This window comes from Carassius auratus, chromosome 16 (assembly GCF_003368295.1).
Source record: "Carassius auratus strain Wakin chromosome 16, ASM336829v1, whole genome shotgun sequence".
Classification (NCBI taxonomy): Eukaryota; Metazoa; Chordata; class Actinopteri; order Cypriniformes; family Cyprinidae; genus Carassius; species Carassius auratus.
In genome coordinates this window covers 17,686,082-17,705,584 of record NC_039258.1, presented here as the reverse complement: position 1 = coordinate 17,705,584, position 19,503 = coordinate 17,686,082, and the positions used below count along the sequence as shown (strand labels likewise).

At 35.7% G+C, this 19,503-nt stretch overlaps 1 protein-coding gene across 1 annotated transcript; it reads right to left on the bottom strand.

Moving 5' to 3' along the window:
• Positions 1–17: 17 nt before the first annotated feature.
• lpcat3 (lysophosphatidylcholine acyltransferase 3) lies at positions 18–18,943 on the bottom strand. The gene is made up of 13 exons (XM_026284518.1): positions 18,777–18,943; positions 17,196–17,303; positions 14,889–14,995; positions 11,567–11,660; positions 10,523–10,560; positions 9,007–9,185; positions 8,087–8,195; positions 6,153–6,239; positions 4,611–4,777; positions 4,101–4,248; positions 2,565–2,720; positions 2,323–2,450; positions 18–1,268 (listed from the first exon to the last, which is right to left on the bottom strand). The coding sequence occupies exons 1-12, from the start codon at positions 18,859–18,861 to the stop codon at positions 2,331–2,333; spliced, it is 1,398 nt and encodes a 465-aa protein (XP_026140303.1). The 5' UTR covers positions 18,862–18,943; the 3' UTR covers positions 18–1,268; positions 2,323–2,330.
• Positions 18,944–19,503: the final 560 nt, after the last annotated feature.

Genomic DNA, 19,503 nt, shown 5'->3' with positions numbered 1-19,503 from the left:
CACCAGAGCAGACTTTGTTCAAATCCAGCATTTTTAATGAGTATTACAAAAACGGTTTTGTTTAAAAGTAGTTGTTTCTCTCTCTCTTTCTCTCACACTCTTTTTGTACATTTGGTAGCAGTAAGGCAGTAGTTGTTTCCCAAAAACAATTTTTACATCCATAAAATTTGCAACCACATGTATAAATATTATAAAACAACTTTGATGCTACAGTGAGCCTCTGCTTCCTTGAATTGAATCAAGGTGCAGGTTTTAGCCCTCACTGAAGAGTCATATACATTTGTGCCAAGGATCTTCAATATGTCAAGTTATACAAAACCGATACGAAGGCAAATATGCACAGGAATTATTGAGAGCAGATCCTGATGTGTGATGAGAAATATGCACCAACACTTTTTAAGGATTCAACACAGCAATTTCTTATAGTGCCATCTGTTTGCACAATTTACTGAAATACTTATAATTTAAATACTCTGCTCTTAATAATACTGACACAGATTTACCACCATATTCATGATTCTAGCTAGTAGCTTGTGCTCATACACTGGACAAAAAAAAAATTGTTGGAGAAAAATTGAGTGAATGAGAAAAGGTCAGATGGATGGACAGAAAGGGTTAAATGGAGTGAGAGGATGAGATGACAGAATGATGATCCGTTTATGAAAGTTTCAAAAAGCTATACAAAATGTAGTTATCATAAAACCCATTCTTAAAAAAAGAAGAGTCGCCATCAAAGTTGTCTGGTCACAAGAAAAAATGGTTATAAAAATGAAAAACATTCATTTGTAATGCCAGGCGATGCTCAGTCTCTGCATTTTTTTTCATTTCATTGTCTTTTTAGGGTAAATGAGGTTGAAATATTCCTAGCAAAGGAAAATAAAACATCTAATTTGTTCCCATCTTTCAAATGCGTCCTCTGCTTCCCTTCTAAAAGTGCACACGTGGCCTCAGCCACAGCCAAAGCCAGTTCTCTGATTAGACAGGAAACAGGAAATGAGATCATTTGAAGAATCGAGTGCAATGGTATGAGCAGACACAATATAAATATTGTTATCCACCAAACATTCACAAATATTGAACCTCAAAAATGCTTGTATATCTGCAGCTTTTAACCTCTTTCATTACAGTACCCCCAAAGAACGCAAAAAACTTTCAACGGACTAACATTTGTACACACACTTCAGTGTAAATAGAAATATATTACTAAAGGCCTTAAAATGTGTCCTCTTCAGGCGCTCTTTAAAAGTCACAGTTCACTTCAGTCAAACCTGTGTGAGAGAAAGAGGAAAAAAACTGATCATTTAACATCTCCACACAGTCACATCTAAAGCATCTGCCACTGCTAAAGTATCTGCTTCTCAAATCCCCCCCAAAAAGTGACACAAACAGATAAACATAAGTTCTACAAAGACCTGGATGAATGAAACACTGCAGCAGAGCCAGTGAAAAACACTTTGTGAGACAGAGGGATGATACACTTATCCTACTGGACTTAAATTGCTAATGGTCACACAGATCCTAACTGAATCGCCAGTCAAGATCAAATGAACTATGATTATGCCGATTATAAATCCTTCTGGGAAGATACATGTTCGAAAGCCATTATTAAGATGTGGGGCACAGGTTCAAGTGATTTGCATCAGAAAAAAAAGAGCAGACGGCAACTGCTTTTTTCTTTTTTTTTTTGTGCTAATGGAATTAAAGAAAGAATTAAATATTTGCATTATGTACATGATTGTCTTGCTCGTTTAGGTATTTAATTTGATCGTAATTTCATCCAAACTACACAAAATATACACAAAAATATTTGTATTTTTGATTAAACATTGCATTTGAGGTTGGATGGAAGTTCAAGAATATTTAGAAGAATTTTTTATCATTTCGTTTACATTTTTTTAAAATGACAAATTATGACTTTATGCACTATCAACATGCAGTAACATAGATAAAGTGATGTTCATTACCATTCAAATGTTTGGGGTCATTTATAATTAATAATAAATGCCAAATAAAAGCTTTTTAATTGATCAATGAATCCTGAAGAATGGTTTTGACATTAATTCTTTCAACATTAATAACAATAAATGTTTCTTGAGCACCAAATCAGCACATAAGAATGATCTCTGCAATCTGTAGGATCACATTTAATAAATACCATATAAACCGGGCAAAGAATATTTTGAGTTTCCAACTTGCAATTAGGTAACTGTGAAGGTTTTCATATGAGTTCTGACATGCCAGCATTAGATTCCACAGGAAAGAATAGATGTGACACTCGGTGAGAACAGACAGGTGGTACAAAGAGAGAGATGCTAAATTTACCATTTTAATTAATCCTCCTTTTTCTCACTGCCTCTTTTTCGAGGCACGAACACCTTGCGGAGGTATGGCAGGACGAGAAAGGCAATGAAGAAAAAGATGTGACCACAGAAATATATAGAGGAGTACACCTGGAAAACAAAAAAATTGCAAATGTAAATGACTTGGACGGATACAGGAGGTAAAGATCATAATCGTCCCACTTTCAACATCAGATTCATGATGCTGAGGAATAAGAAACACACCTTGAGCCACTTGTCGTAAGTGAAGAGGCTGAATGGCACCAGAGGGTATCCCATAAAGAGCCAGTGAATTAACTGCTGTACTACATATACAACTGGATACAGATGACTCTGAGCAATAGATGTCAGCAAAGGACTGTCCCGCACCAGTGACTCAGCCTGCAAAAATATTTACAAAACAGTTTTATTACTTTTAGTCACTTTCTAAAGCCTTTAGATTTTAAAGCTGCTAGATTTACAATGCTGAAACGCATCACAGTCTGTGAAAATGGTCCATTAACATTACCCTACATAGATTAATAAATGTTGCTTGCTTTGCTCCTCTGTTAATTTCCCTGCATGAGCCTGTCACTCAATTCCCATAAAAAATGAAGTGAAAACTCTTCGCTCTACTCACTCTGCACCGGTGGACACACACCAGAAGTAAACAATCACAATGTTTCAATTTCACCTAGAGCCAGAGTTCACTGAACAATATTACATTTCGACTTGTTTTCTTTTTCTCCTGAGAAGGTAAATGATCGCGCTCTACCATCAGCATTCCTAAAAAAATGTGTTTTGTCTCAGACAGGAAATGTCATTTGTAAATATTCCATCGACTTTCATTTAATGTCTACTGATGTCCTGATGTCTCACATTTTCTGATGCGAGCATAAAATTGATCATTTTCAAAACCGGACTACAGGGGTGAGATGCTTCGTCTTAAACTCACAGCTGTCTGCAACCTGTAAGATTGCATTTTACAAGCAAATTACATACTGTCATTGCCAGCTGAATCTCACCATCTGTTTCTATATTCAAAAATGCAGTTTAGTACCTCAATCACAATCTCAACTGGTGTCAATACAATAAAAAAAAGAATAGAAATTAACACTTTTATTCAGGAAAAAATGCATTAAATTGATCAGAAAAGTGACAGTAAAGGCATTTATAATGCTACAAATTATTAATCTTTTAAATGCATGTTCTTCAACAAAGAATCCTGAATAAAAATGCGTCATGGTTTCCACAGAAATATTAAGCAGCACAACCGTCTTCAACAATAAAAATAATAAATGTTTCTTGAGCAGCAAGTCAGCATATTAGAATGATTTCTGAAGGATCGTGTGACACTGAAGACTGAAGTAATGATGCTGAAAATTCAACTTTGCCTTCGAAGGAATAAATTATATTTTACAATATATTAAAACAGAAAGCAGTATCTTTCCAACCCACTTATGAATAGAAGAGAGTGTGTGAGTGTGCATGTATGTATATATATATATATAGTAGATATACACACACAAACACACACATACACTCTGTTCAAGATACATTCAATATTTGATAACCTTAGTACGGATTTCTAAGTATTCTTCAGTGCAGTTAGTTTTGCTCCATACCTTACATAAGAGCAAGACTATAAATCCTTATCTAATCTTCAGAGCTGTAAACTTTCAGATCTAGCTTCGTTGCGCATGAAAGTATGTGACTCAAAGACTTCAGTCTTCTTGACTCTAAACAACTTCACGCCTGGTACAGCAAGGTTGCCATGGTTACCTTTCTCTCCACATTGACAATGATGAACTCCAAGGAGAAGCAGATGAGGTACCCTGAGTGCAAGCCGTGCCAGATCGCCAGGAATAACAATGTGAACATTTGAGATAACAACTTGTTACCCAAAAACCTCAGCCTCTTAAACACGTGCCTGTATTGTTGAACAAGGATGGAAAGAAAAGAGAAATTAAGATAAAATCAATTGACATACATTAAAAAAAATGTCTTATCGTCCCCTTGAAATTATAAGGTTCTATCTGACATTTTTGTCAAAATTTAGTTATTCCCATAATGTTATTCTGTGACAACTTATTTACATTATGTAATAGATTTTTTTAATGTTGTATACATTATGGGATTTTTATTTAAAAAAAAAACAATAAGGTTCTATCTACACATTCGAATGGAATGCAAAAACTTTGAAGCTCAATATCTCAAAACTACTCAGAATGCAGTTAGAACCTTAGAATTCCAAGGGGACGTAATGTCAAATGTCTAAAAGCATGTGCATACCTGGCAACCCAAGCATTTGTGTTGATGTTGAAGGAATTGATGGTTCCTGTGAATAGCGGGGTGGTCTCAAATAGCCACAGCCTCACATTTGCACAGGCATCCCATTGGTGCTCCCCTTTTTCGTTCTTCCCATTATAGCCCAGCCCAGAGAGTATACAGACACCTTCCTAAGTATAAATTGATCAATATAAACATATGAGAGAAATCTGCATTCAGTAGGTGCATCCCAAATCTCGTACTTCTGCACTATTCTATGATGCTTTCTAGTGTAAAGAATGAGAGTAGTGTTCACACTGCACTTAACCAAAAAATGAAGTGTGGAATGTTTAATTAAGCTTTAATTAAGTTGCAAAGAGGGAGGGGCTATCAGACTCAGATTATGAATGACAAATTAACCGTGTAAAATTCACACACTACATGGTTGAGTACATAAGCACAGTGTATAAGCACATAGTCAATACATAGTGCATCATTTTGGATGCAGTTAGTGATTTTAGTCACTGAAGTCCCACATATTTAGGGCCCTATTATTTCTGCGAAGCAGAATTGTGGAATTTTTGTCAAATTTTGAATGAATTAATCAAAAGTAGGTCATTACACTTAAATAAAATCATGATATGGGCTAGTATCTGTATATATTAAGCCGCAAAACGACTGTTTAAATACGAATCCTGTATGTTCTGCGTCTATCTGTGAACGAATGGTGCAGACGCGCGGTTTAGTTTACTACACACACACTAAAGCACATGTGATACTCGCTGTGATTTCAGCATCTCCACCGGCTCTATAAATGAGGACACAAATACATGAACAGCATCTCCAACTGCAAGAGTCACTTCCTGGCCATTTCTGTTTAATCTGAGTCAAAAATATCCTCATATCATACATACACAGAATTGGAAATTTTGAATTTGGCAGAATTTGGTAACAATAAAACATAGAGTGACAAAATAATAAAACAGGGCCCTAAACGTAAATTTTGTTCAACTTTTAATAAACTGATGTGAAATTATGCAAGTTTCATGATTTTAATTGGATAGAAATTCAATTTAACCATCAACAAGGAGTCCAGTTAAATTTAAATGGAAAATAATTGAATACAGAAAAAATAAAACAGAATTTGGCAGAAATTAAATGGATTTCATAGGGCCCCATGGTTATGACATATTGTACAGTCATACATGATAATGACATACAGACATTTTTTTGTTTGACTTGTTTGGGTCACTATTATCAAAGACCAATTCTAGAAAGGACTAAGGCATACTCATCACAATCTCTAGACAGTTTTAAGCCTGAAAACCTGCTCTACATCCCTTCAAGCTGAACGTGTGTGACTAGATTTGCACTTCTAGTTGTCAGATGCACATTATTAACAAGAAAAAGAGTGCCACATCTTGTTTAAACTGCCTTTTTATACAGCTAACACCTCTCTCAGAAGATAATAAATATATATTGACAGGGTTCACAGCTTGAAATGTAATGACTCAATTACCACAGGTCTGCTCTTATTCGGGGATTGTGGTTGCATTGTTTACTCACCGTGATTAGCCAGCAGCTGATGTACTTATACAGGTTTATTTTCATCCACAGTAGCATGTACACACACTTGTACCAGAATGGATGTGCCTGAATCACAGATTAAAACAAAGGATGAGATGAAATTAATCACTTCTGATGAATTATAAAAGGTCAAGGCTTATTTCATTTTGAACATGATTTTTGCCTCACAAAAACATTACAAAAATAATATGTTTTCAAATTAATTTACGTCCACACAGGCCGGGTTCACAGAAATCTTAAGAATGAACTTAAGACATGTCATAAGATACATTCCAAGTGCAAATTTGGATGAAGTCTTAAACTTTTCAAATATTTACTAAAGAATCTTTATTTCTTAAGAGGACAATAACAGTCTTTGGTGTTTATCTGAATGTATGGTGGTTATTACCGAAAACATTATAATCATAAGTTACTGACTCGATGAGATTTCTGCACTCAGTGTTGCGTTATTCTCATTTACCATGTATTCTGAATTATTACTTTAAAAGGGGTCATATGATGTATTTTCAAGTTGTCCTTTCTCTTTGAAGTGTTACAAGCTGTTTGTGAATACATAATATCCCTAAAGATGTAAAGACTAAAGTCTCAAACCCAAAGAGATATTCTTTATGAAAGTTAAGACTTGTCCACGCCCCACTAAAACGGTTCGTTCAAAAACACCCCCACATGTCTATGTCACGATGTTGGAAGACTTGCATAAAGCCAAATGATCACGCAAAGAATAAGTAAGTTCATTTTTATATATTAAAGAATTTGCCACTGATAATTCAAATGTGAGTTTTGAGCAGTGTAGCGCATGTTGTTTGTCGTTTCTCTGATCACAAATGCAGACATGGTTTTATATTTACGCAGCTTGATATGGAACACCACGACTTAGGTGCCCTTGAGCAAACCACCGAACCCCCAACTGCTCCCCGGGAGCTGCAGCATAAATGGCTGCCCACTGCTCCGGGTGTGTGTTCACAGTGTGTGTGTGTTCACTGCTGTGTGTGTGCACTTTGGATGGGTTAAATGCAGAGCATGAATTCTGAATATGGGTCAACATACTTGGCTGAATGTCATGTCACGTCTATCAACTTGTGGAAAATGGGCATCCGATAACCCCTTTAAAACGGAGTTGCATCACACATAATCACGACCAATAATTGTTATCCCTAGTCGTAATATGTAGTTAGTGTTTACTTACAACAATTCATTAAAACAACCCAATTAATTAATCTTATTTTGGGGGATTGAAGACAGATTGGCAGTTATCCACTTAAAGATGTTATTTTAACTTTTTTTATCTGGCACCTGATCAGTAAGCAAATAATTTCTTTGAGTGTCTGTAAAAAAGGGGTTTGAATAATGACAATGAATAAGTATTTCAAAGATTTTTCTGAGTTGTTTGACACTCAGAATAACAAATGATTAAATTAGCAATGAAATATAATGATATTCTTATTGTAAAAACGCAAAAATAAATTATTAAATATAATTTGGAAGACATTAACATTGTTTAAAATTCACAGCATTGGTTTTCTACTAAGTATTATAGCAGTGTTAAATCAATAAATGTTTTTTAGGTTCACTGTCTGAATGGTTGCTGAAATGTATTAAGTGACATTTGATAAGCTAAACAGATTAAATTAATACAACTGACTCATTTTCAACATTTTTCACTCTGTTTGTGAGCTCATTTTAACTCCCTCCTCCACAGAAGTCAAAATGCAACTATTTGACTTGCAGCAACTGTTTTCTATTTTCAAGAGTACATGCCAAGACTGTAACTGTTAGACTTCGAGCGCTCTCATTCAGACTGAGAGTTTGTGACATCAGGACAACACTGAAAAGATCCCAGAACAAGAACAAGTGACAGCTTACAAGATTCAGGTACAATCCTGTTGATTTTGTGACTCTGTGTATTCACTTACCTCAAACTCATCTGTTAAGTAGTAGCTATCGGAGTAGTGTGGCCCACCTATCGCAAAGACTGATAGGGTGACCAGACCTAAACCGAATCGCTTCATTGCTGGAACCACACTGCAAGAGCAGGAAACATTTGTTAGATTAAATTGTTAATTAACAGAGGACTATAATAATGGAGATAACTATTTATAATGGGCCTTAACAGTACTGGTTAAGTTAACAGCGTTGCCTAAACCTTGTTCACCCTGACAATAACTTGCATTTGATACCAAACATATAATTCATTTTCAATTTCCAACAACAGTGACAACTGGAGTCATGATACGTGTGTGCTGACAATTCGACAAATTTGAGAAAAGCTTCACTTTATGTTAAGATCAGAGACGCTATGTGGTGACTAACAATTCGAGCAAAGATGGATATTTTTCTGCATAATGTTGAGTTTTACTGTCCTGTTTTCCTCTCTGCTTACATACAAAAAGTGCATTTTGACTGACTTTTCATGCACTGATAATCATTTATTTTGCTCATGATATGATGCATTACGCACTGCTCCATATGATACACATACAACAAAATACAGAATGTTAATTTTCAGCAAACAAGAAAACTAATTTCTTTGCAAGAAAGAGCATCCAGTGTCTATATGAATGTCTATAGCTTAATGGATAAAGATAAAATAGACTCTAAAGAGTTACTAATACTTGTTCATCATCATGATGCCCTTGAGCAAGTAAAAGTCACAAGACAGGAACTGTCCTTGTAATGAACAAATGAATCCTGCAAATCATTTCGGATGAAAAGTGTCCACTAAAAGAAGCTCATAAACAATTTTTAATAAGTTTACAGGAGGTAAAATCATTGGTTTGATAGAATCTGTTTGAGCTGCCTGGGATTGTTAGTGTGTGAAATTTTGTGCATTCACCTATTGGGTAGTTGTCCAGGAACATCAGACATCTCTCGAGACACCAGATGATGGTAGTTTTGCAGTGTAAACTGAGGCCCTACCAGGAAGCCTCCATAGAAGTATGAGAAACCAAAAACCTCCAACAAAGACGGTGTAGAATTGAGAGCTGACTTCTTCTGGTCTGCACTCAGCTGAGACTGTTAGATAAAGAAAATGAGTCAACGTATGAAAAGAGAGGGGTTTGGAAATTAGAAGATAACTGATATACACTAACATTTAAAACTCTGGGGTTGGTAAGATTGTTTTGTTTTGGTTTTGAAAGAAGTTTCTTATGCTCATTAAGGCAACATTAATTTCTATCAAAACAGTAAAAACTGTTGGACATTGTCAAAATAGTCCATGTGACATCAGTGGTTCAACTGTAATATTATGAAGCTACAATAATACTTAATAATAAGGAAACAAAAATAACAACAATTACTTCTCTTATATGTCAATCTTTAACACGTGTTCACAAGAGTATAATGACTGATGAACTACTGATGTCACATGGACTATTTTAAAGATGCCCTTACTACATTTCTGGGCCTTGAATGTGTCAGTTGTTTTGCTGTCTATGGAGGGTGAGAAAGGTTTCGGATTTCATCTAAAATATCTTAATTTGTGTCCTCAAGAGTAACGAAGGTCTTGCGGGTTTGGAATGACATGAGGGTGATTAATTAATGACAAAATTAAATTTTTGGGGTGGTACTATTTTCTTTTCTTTTTCGGAATCGTTGTACACTAGTGTAAAAAAAAAAAAAACAATACAGCAGTGTAATTCAGACAGTCTGTTCTCCAGAACTACTTATGCAAAAATGTGGGATTCAATACAGACAAAATGCTTTCAACTTTGAATATGCTATAGTCACGCTAGTGAACAAAGCAGAGTGTATGAACTCATGTGATATCATGTGTCTCCTTTGACCAAATGTGACTCTACCACCTGTCTGATCACTTGTGACTGGATTACCTGTGATGGATGTTAATAATAGGTGTAACCAGGGTTTATTATCAGTCATCCAGTGATCTTTACACCCTCAATAAAACATTGCTTTAAGTGGAGTAAGAAACAGCTTTCTAGGGTGGCTACAGTAATTGGCGCAGAGGAAGAGATAAACAGAGATATAACCACTTACACACCATCACAAGAAGAAGCCAACTGTGTTGAGCCACAGCTACTATAGACAGAGGTGTTTAATCTGAGCCACAGATGAGTTGACTGCAGTACAGAACTAACAGATGACACAATTAAATCTTGGGGAATTTTCACTACGCTTCACCTTGCCAGGCATCATTACACTTATCCATTATGGTCATTAAGCTGAACGGCTGCTTCACAACTGAAGAAGATACTTTGGGGTTCCCCATCAGTTCCTCGTGCTCAAATCGTGCATAAACATGCAAAGATTGATGCAGGAAGAGGAAAAGGAGTGAGATAATGATAGGAAGACGATGTGTGGAAGTTAACAGCAGCTCATAAAGTCACACTCACTTGTTCTTTTCCACCATCATAATAATCGAGTGCTAAACCTGCAATGAGAAAATGAAATCATCATCGTCATCATTGCTGGCATAACACAAGCTCTACCACTGACAGATACGATCAGCTGTTAAGAAAAAAACAAAAGGTGATGCTGATCACATATTAGTGGTAATACATCTTTTAAAAAAAGGAAAATTACACTATGTTAGTGACAAAAAATAAATAAAAATAACAAAAATGGTAATTACAAGAGCACTCTAACAAAAAAGAAAAAGTAATAGTAAAATAGTAAAAAGTAATATATTTAAAATACATGAATAAATACTATATTTAGTTCAAATCTATTAACATATTTACTGACATAGCTCAATACAAATTATAATTCAACTTTATTTGGAGTACTACATGTGTACAATGTACACTATTAAGTCTAAAATGTGTTTTAATTTCATTACTGATGAAGATTTATGAGCTTTGAATAATATCAGTCTTTAAGCACTAAATATTTGCATAAGTGTATCTGAAGTTTACTTGCAATAGTTTCACTTCAGCACAATCAAATATATCTTTAGTTGGACTTCAGCACTACTTCCTCACAGTTAGCAAAAGTTGTTAGAATTTAGCAGACTTTAAGTAAACCAGTTAAGTATACTAAAAATACAACTGCGGGGTATGTTATTAAGTACAAAAATATGCAAATGTATTTGTAGTATACTTAGCATGAAAAATATGTATTTCAAATACATTTTAGCATACTTATTTTTCACTAGGGTTATCTGCCAATATGTTTTTGATTTATTTTTTGGGTGGATATGTTTTTTGCATGTTTGTAATTTCTTACTCCATTTTACATTTCCTTTCTGTTATCTAAAAATTAGTTAAAGTAACAATTATTCATACTATATTATTGTATCAGTGTATTTTGTAAGTGTTTGTAACCATATGTGGATACACCATTCTGTGTCTTGTGATAATTAGTTAAAAATAATCAATTTGGAAATATATCAGTTCTGAGGAGTAACAGATGAGGAAGATTAAAAGCAGGTATCATACCGATGAGTTTGAGCGTGAGGACACAGTGAGGCATGGTCCATTTAATATCATACTCCTCTGTAGCTGTGAAGTAATAACCCATCAACAGATATATCTGCCACACAAAAAAAAAAAAAAAAAAAAAAACCAAACAAACAACAACAACAAAAAAAAAAACACAAAAAACACCCTCAGGATCTGTTGAGATTGACTTTAATGTTTAATGTCTGGGGTCAAAGCTACGCAAAATATATACATGTTAAAGGTGCTGTATGTAGGATTGACATTGAGTGGTTGAACTAGGTATTGCAGTCCAAATTCTAAATATTAGGGATGTTTTTTGTCACCCAGCCCCTCCTCTATGGAAGATGAGATCTGCAAAAACAATAAATAAATCCAAGTGGGTAGAACTGCAGACCTGAGATCTCCAAAATAGGGTGTGAACTCCAAAAGTGGGCAGAATCACCAAATTGGCTGTGGCTTCAGTTCAAAATAAAACTTTATAAATTAAACATTGTTTCTAGTTCATCTAAAATAAAATATGTGATATAAATAAATATTCTCCATGAGTGCAGAGCCCAAAGCTGGTGGCCAGTGGTGTTTGGACCCAAGTCCGAACCTCTGCTTCATGATGTAATCCTGAGTGATTCCCGTTTACATCATGAAGCAGAGGTTCGGACTTGGGTCCAAACACAACTGGCCACAAGCTTTGGGCTCTTCACTCATGGAGAATATTTATTTATATCACATATTTTGTTTTAGATGAACTAGAAACAATGTTTAATTTATAAAGTTTTATTTTGAAATGTAAGTCAGTAACAATTGGCTGAAGCCACAGCCAATGGTGAAAGTCTTTGCAAAAGGAGATCCCGCCCCATTTTCAAGGTTCTGCCCACTTTTGGAGTTCACGCTCCATTTTGGAGATCTCCGGTCTGCAGTTATACCCACTTGGATCTCCAGGGTGCGCCCTTCTCAATAAATGTGGGTATAAATACACTTATTCTTGTTTAAATAAATATATAAATAATTAAACGTGATGAAATTAGCCAAATAAATTAAACAAATTGGTGGGCAAATGGGAAATGCTTAAGGAAATGCCAAAATTTATCCTAACTCTTTTTTTTTTTAATTGCTCATTTACTTTTGAATGTAGTTTCATATTTATTGAACCCTCTGTGCAACATGCAAATGGTAGGGTGTCAACTATGGGCGTGGCTTTCCCAGTGGGTATAACGACATCTGGCCTTTCTGTTGGGTCACTTGTAAAGTAACAGATACTGTACGGACAACACCGCTCAGTTTTTCTACGTATCTTGCTCTGCTCTGTCTCTCAGCAAAAGTGACTTCATGTAGGCTATACTGGATTTACTTGCATTTCCTGTCAGAGGGTAAGCCACGCCCCCAGCTATGACACGACTAATCAAGTCCATGGTTGACACCCTCCCATTAGCATGTTACACAAGAGGGAAAATAAATATGAAACTACATTCAGAAGTAAATGAGCACTTAAAAGAAAAGAGTTTGAATGAGTTTAGCATTTCTTTAAAGGTCCCGTTCTTCGTGATCCCATGTTTCAAACTTTATTTAGTGTGTAATGTTGTTGTTAGAGTATAAATAATATCTGTAAAATGATAAAGCCCAAAGTTCAACACCACGCGAGATATTTTATTTAACAGAATTCGCCTACATCGAACGACCAGTTTGGACAACATCCCTCTCCTTCCTGCACTAATGACATCACTAGAATGGTTTTTTGATTAACCTCCACCCACAGGAACACACAAAAAAGGGGGCGTGGTCTTGTTGCGCTCTCACGGAGGAAGAGTTGCGTTTGAAGAGTGTGTTTGTCGCCATTTAGTCGAAACGTTATTTACATCTCTGATTCCAATCACCTTTGTTTGGGCTTCCCAGGGACGCTGTACTTAGAAATCAATGGTTACAATTTATGTTTAACTCGGTTCCCAAAAATTATAATCCACATGTAAAACTATGTGCAGCACATTTTGCTGAGGACAGCTTCCTCATTCTCAATCAGTTTAATGCCGGATTCGCACAAAGATTATTCTTGAAAGATGGAGCAGTTCCCTCTTTGTCTGGAGAAGGCGTTGTTTATGGACCACAGTTGGTAAGTGTATTTTATTATTTAAGTTGGTGCGTTTAACAGTTTCTGTAACTTATTACACAAAGGGCAAGGCTGTTTAGCTTTGTTATCTAGATGTTAGGGCTGTGAAAAAAAATCAAATGCGATTTTCATGCGCATCTCGTCAGTAAAAACGCTCCTGTGATTATAAGTACATGTCCAGCACATGCGTTCAGATCAGCATTGCCAGGTTTTCAAAACAAATCCTGCCCACTTGCTTCTCAAAACTTGTCCAAAACTAGCCCAATCGCATTTCCAGGAGGGCCGCGTACACTCAGCTGGTGTCGAATCACAACACAGGAACTGCTGGCCCAATCAGAACTCGTCACGTATTTCTGAAGGAGGGACTTTATAGAACAAGGAAGTCATCAGCCCGTTTTTATGACAGTGAAAACAGCGGTATACAGATAGTTGAATTGTGTGAAAAATACTGTTTTTTTACACGCAAAACATGAACGCATTATATTGCACACTGTAAACACAATCAAAGCTTTAAAAAAGCATGAAAAACGGGACCGTTAAACATTTGCCCACCAATTTATTTAATTTATTTGGCAACTTTCATCACACATTTAATTATTTATATATGCATTTAAACAAGAATACATGTATTTATACACACATTTATTTATTTGCATATTTATTTATTGTTTTTGCAGGTTTCATTCTCCATACTCTCTCCTATTCAGACTTGACACACATGCAGGTTGCCAGATTGACTAAACCAAAAGGAACGAGCACCATTGACGATTAATTAAATAAAATACGCATTTTCTGCCAAATGGCAACCTGGGATGCTGAAATACAACTTGGTAAACTGGCAGTGGACGGGTTTCACAAACCAAAACAGTGACCGACATTCCGGCCCAGAACGCACATTTTCATAGGAGAATTACTGACTGTAGCATTGTTTTCAGATAAACAAGTATGTTAACTTGTTTCTTAAATATATGCAAACATATTATGGTATTTTATGCTTTAGTCAAAAACTTACATACAGCACCTTTAACTTTTATAATTAAGCTTTTATTTTCTCTTCACATTCTTTTAGGTTGTTCTGACCTAATCAGAACTCAGTTGGCACATATTTGATAAATGGTCCAAAAGGGTACTGATAAGTTTGCAACATTTCATGCATGAGATCATGTCATGAGCGCAAAAACAGATAAAGAGATATGCATGTGTGTGTGTGTGTGGTCTCACCATCTGAAAGATAAAGCTACTCAAAACGCATGTGACTGTCCTTCCCATCAGCCTCAGCAACAAGAACTGAATGACTATGCATAAGAAGGAGTGATAGACCTGAGACCCTGAGAGAAGGACATAGAGATGGTGTTATTGCATTCCAGTGCTACCTGACCATGAGATAACAATAAAACACTTTATCAGCATTATGAAGAAACAAAATGAAACAGAATACTTCATCCAAAATGACAGTTCTGTTAACATTTACTTAACCGTCTATCATTTCAAACCAGTATGATTTTTCTTTCTTCTGTGGAACACAAAAGTTGATTTATTTACCTTTATGAAGGTCTCTCCGTTTTCCATATATAAAATTTAAAGTGTACATATGTCAAACTCCAAAATAGCTATTAAAATATAAGAAAAGTGATATTTTCTATGTCTATGAAAGTGCACTATTCTACGTTTTCTGAAATATTACACAAGATGCAGACCAAAATGTTTTATTAATTCACTGACAAATCAAATACAGCAACTTTGACATTAATGAGATTTGCTCACGAGACACGCGAGAACCAATGGTCTTTAATGTAATATTTTCAAAGACTCAATGATTTTTTTTAAACATTGTAGATCAATGAAAAGATGAGGGGAAGATCATCAGTCAAAAACTACACGATGTTTGGCATTTATTGCGCAAACATGAGATCATGAAATCATGAGATCGCAATGCAGTCCTAAACTCCGACTGAAATATAGTGCACAAGCTGTATGGGCTACATTCAGGAAACTTATTTATTGATTACATTTTGAAGCCTGTGAGACCCAGTTTTCCATTCACATTCATTATATGGAAGAAAAGTAAAACGATGCTTTGACATTCTTCAAAAAACTTTCTTTTGCGTTCTTCTGAAGAAAGATCTTTTGAGTTTGTAAACACATGACTCTAAGTGAATGACGCTGAGAAAGACAAAACTGTCATTTTTGTCTGAACTATTCCTTTAAAAAAATGTCGTAGAGAGAGAATTATTTTAAAACACAAATTGAAAGATCTCAGGTAAAGACAGACCTGCTGTTAGATCCGAATGCAGCACAAATAAATCAGATACACAGAATACAAGCACAAGTTAATTTTCACATTTCCCAACACAACACTCACAACACTTTTTTTAACCTGCCCCTCATATTCTCATTAACTACATTCTGACCACCAGAGGTTATCGCCATGGTAACAAAACCTCATGGCTCTGTGTCACAATCTTCTTTATGTCAAAGGCAGGAAACTCACCAGGAAATCATTACCACAGACTGCAGAGCAGTTAGTCAGGATACCCTTCATATTGCCTCCATTATTCTCAAGGACTAAAGAGTCAGTACCTTTACAGAGCAGAACTCTACTTTCAATATTCAAGAAAGTGACAAATTCAGTTAAATCCAGAGGAAATCCGACAGGGGACAAAGCCACTTCATCTTCTGACATCTAGCAAGACTTTTACATTGCTACAATAATATCAAGTTTCATATAAAATGCTGTTCTTTTTGACCATTATATTCATTAAAGAATCCTGAAAAAACATCCACAAGAAACAATAAGCAGCTAACCATTTTCAACCTGATTTGTAACAATATTTCATAATTTGACTGTGTTTGTTTGATCAAATAAATTCAGCCTTGATGAATAAGACTTCTTTCAAAAAACATAACAAAAAACCTTAAAACCCAAATCTTTTAAACAGTAGCATTACAGTTTAAGAACTTTAGAGTAAACATTTTCAAATCAGGAAACATTTAAAAATATCCACTTAAGATCATATCTTTGACACAATCAACCGCATGGTGGGGGAGGGGGGGGGGCTGAAACAGAACTATGATATTACATAATTAATCTTCCCTTTCTAAAACTCCTATTCAGTGAGAATGTTTTGAACTTTTGCACAAATGAGCAGATTGTATCTGAGAAGATGATTGCGGCGAAAAAAAGAAACCCGCTGTGATGTTGTTCGGTTTTGAGATTGCTCAAGCCTTGAGTGTGTCATATAAGATAAGACTCAAATGTGTGTGAACAGAGCAAGTTCAGGATTAGGGAAACCAGGGGAACCAGAACTACAGTAAGAACGCTTCAGTCTAAATATGGACCAACAGCCACAAACTGCTAGTCGACGAGCTCGGCCATAGATCATAAGACCGACATCAGTGTAATTATGACCAGTAGTGTGCTGCTAAAAAAAGCTATTAGGTCTATCTTAAATGTGTTACAGTTGTGAGGACACTAGTTATCAGATCTTTCAGTTCCTCACTCTTTCCCTGCTTCTTTCTCTCTCTCACCAAAATTAAACGTGGCCAGTGCCAACCCGGAGAATGTGTGGAAGAGATGAACAACTGTTGCAGACTGATGAAAGAAAAACCACCGGTACACCAGTGCAAAGGGATAACCTACAGGGAAAACAGAGAGAAACAGATTAGGCGCACAATGTGATGCAGCTGTAGACAAATGCTGCCTGCACCCTAACAGTCAAATCAGCATGCATCGTGGCACAAAACAATTGTCTTCTGAGGGCGCGACACAACAGAGAAAGCTTTGACAGAGCATTTGACCGACTGGAATGTGAAACCTTTGTTTTGAGGGTGTGACCGGTTAAAACTTAAGTGAGAATATGAAAAGAGGATTTCTGAAAGCTCAACTGAAAAGTAAAGAATTAAGGATGTGCCAGTATTAAAGTGATGAATGACGCTGACAAGTTGATGATTATATTCTTATGTTATTGTGAGCATTGAGTGACCTATATTACGATTCTATAATATTTTGTCTGAAAATGACAAAAAATACAAAAATGCTAGAAATATCCAACAGGTAAAGTTAGGCATCACAGTATTATAATGTACAGTATGATACGAGGAATATTCTTGTTATGTAAAAAAACACATTTATCAAATATTAGCTTTTATGTTTTTACATTTTTAGCTTTAGTTTAGTCATTTTGTGTTTTTCTAATTTTTCTTATTTCTATTTAGCTCTAATTTATTTTAGTTTTATTAGTAATTGTGCAGCACTTCAACCAACTGGTTTTGTTTCAATTAGTTTCCAATTAATTTTTAATTTCCATAAAATAAATATTTTATACATAAATAAATATTGAAACAATTCAGGATTTCATTCAGTACAGATTTACAATCGAAACAGACTAAAAGGCATCAAGCAAAAAACAAAAGACCTGGAAAATCTGCAAATGTTTGGTAGGCATCATTCTGATGCTAGAGACATACGGTTACAACTTCACAGGCACTTTACACATTACAGACAGATTAAAAACACAGTAATGTAACAGTCTTTGTACTGAAATCATGCATATGGTCAAACAGAGTCTAGCTGCCCCAGATCTCATTCATCTGGTTAAAGTGGTTAAGCAGTCAACTGCAATGCACCTGAACAAAGTACAGATCTTCCTGCTATCTGTTCTCACACTCCTATTCTTATTAACCTGTAACCTGATAGCTGGAAACCCCAACTTCATTTGCATTGAAGGATTACAACTAACTGTTGGTCAAACAACCACAATTCAGTAGAAAAATATAAAGACAGATGTCAGATGAAGCTCTAACGAGACTGGAAACACTTTTAGTCCGAGCATTCATGGCAGTTGTGTGCAGTTAACCATGAAATTTCGCCTGGCTTGTAGGTCACCCTTGTCGACCTTTGATTTTGAGTGGTGTCGGTGTGAATGGAGAGAGTTGTTGTTGCTGTTAGCGTGTTTTTAGTTCTGCTGGGAGCAAGGTAGACAGCTGTGTGACTTAAGCACACTTCTAGTACAACTACATAACTGTCCACGTTTTTAAAGACTCCTAACGACACGCATTATAAACCCACAGCAGAGTCTAAATAATCTCTCTTGTGCGCCGTTCACTTACCTAATAAGATTGACAGAATCAATCGAACCGCCGGTTCGGGTGAACGTAAATATTCGGCTAATTTCTCCATGAAGGGAGCCGCCATCTTTAGTGTTGGCGGAAGTAGCTGCGATTGGGCTTCAGTGAGTGTGTGGAGCTCGTAAGATCTCCACGCGCCCTTTAACTGCGTCCAGCTACTCCTCCTCTCGCCACCTCTCACACCATTCAGTCAATCTGCTTTCATCTTTCGCAAACTCCTTGCGCAATATTTGTGCCATTTGGGTTCAAAGAACCTAAATGAAATGGGGTTGAAATAGTTCATTCAGAATCATGGAAAGTTATTAATCAGTGACACACACATTAAATGCTAAGGATGATATGCATATAATAAACTGAAGTCCTGATTACTAATTTTTACAATGAAGATTGTCATGAAATAAAAATCAGCGTCACATTACTGACCTCTAGTGTTTGTTAAAGCAAACAGGAATCGTACTTTTGGCTTCACTAATCCTGTCTCTTTTGCTCTGTATGCTGCTAGGGATTTTTTTTGTTCCCAGCTCAAGGGTTTTGCATTTCTCAAAATGTGTGCATCTAATAATTATTTTATTTTCATTTCAATCTCAACAGCAACTGATAATAAACAATGTCTTCCAGCTTTCTAAGAAATAAAATAATAATAATCCCCCAATAATTAATCTTCATGTCTCAATAATTAAACATATTTAGAATCCTGCCTCAGTGCAAT

Coding starts and splice junctions, on each gene's coding strand:
- lpcat3 (XM_026284518.1), bottom strand. CDS start 18,861: ATGGCGGCTCCCTTCATGGAGAAATTAGCCGAATATTTACGTTCACCC. Junction 14,996..17,195: donor ACTGGCCACGTTTAATTTTG/GTGAGAGAGAGA, acceptor TCCTTCTCTCAG/GGTCTCAGGTCTATCACTCC. Junction 8,196..9,006: donor CCTGGACAACTACCCAATAG/GTGAATGCACAA, acceptor CTGCTCTTGCAG/TGTGGTTCCAGCAATGAAGC.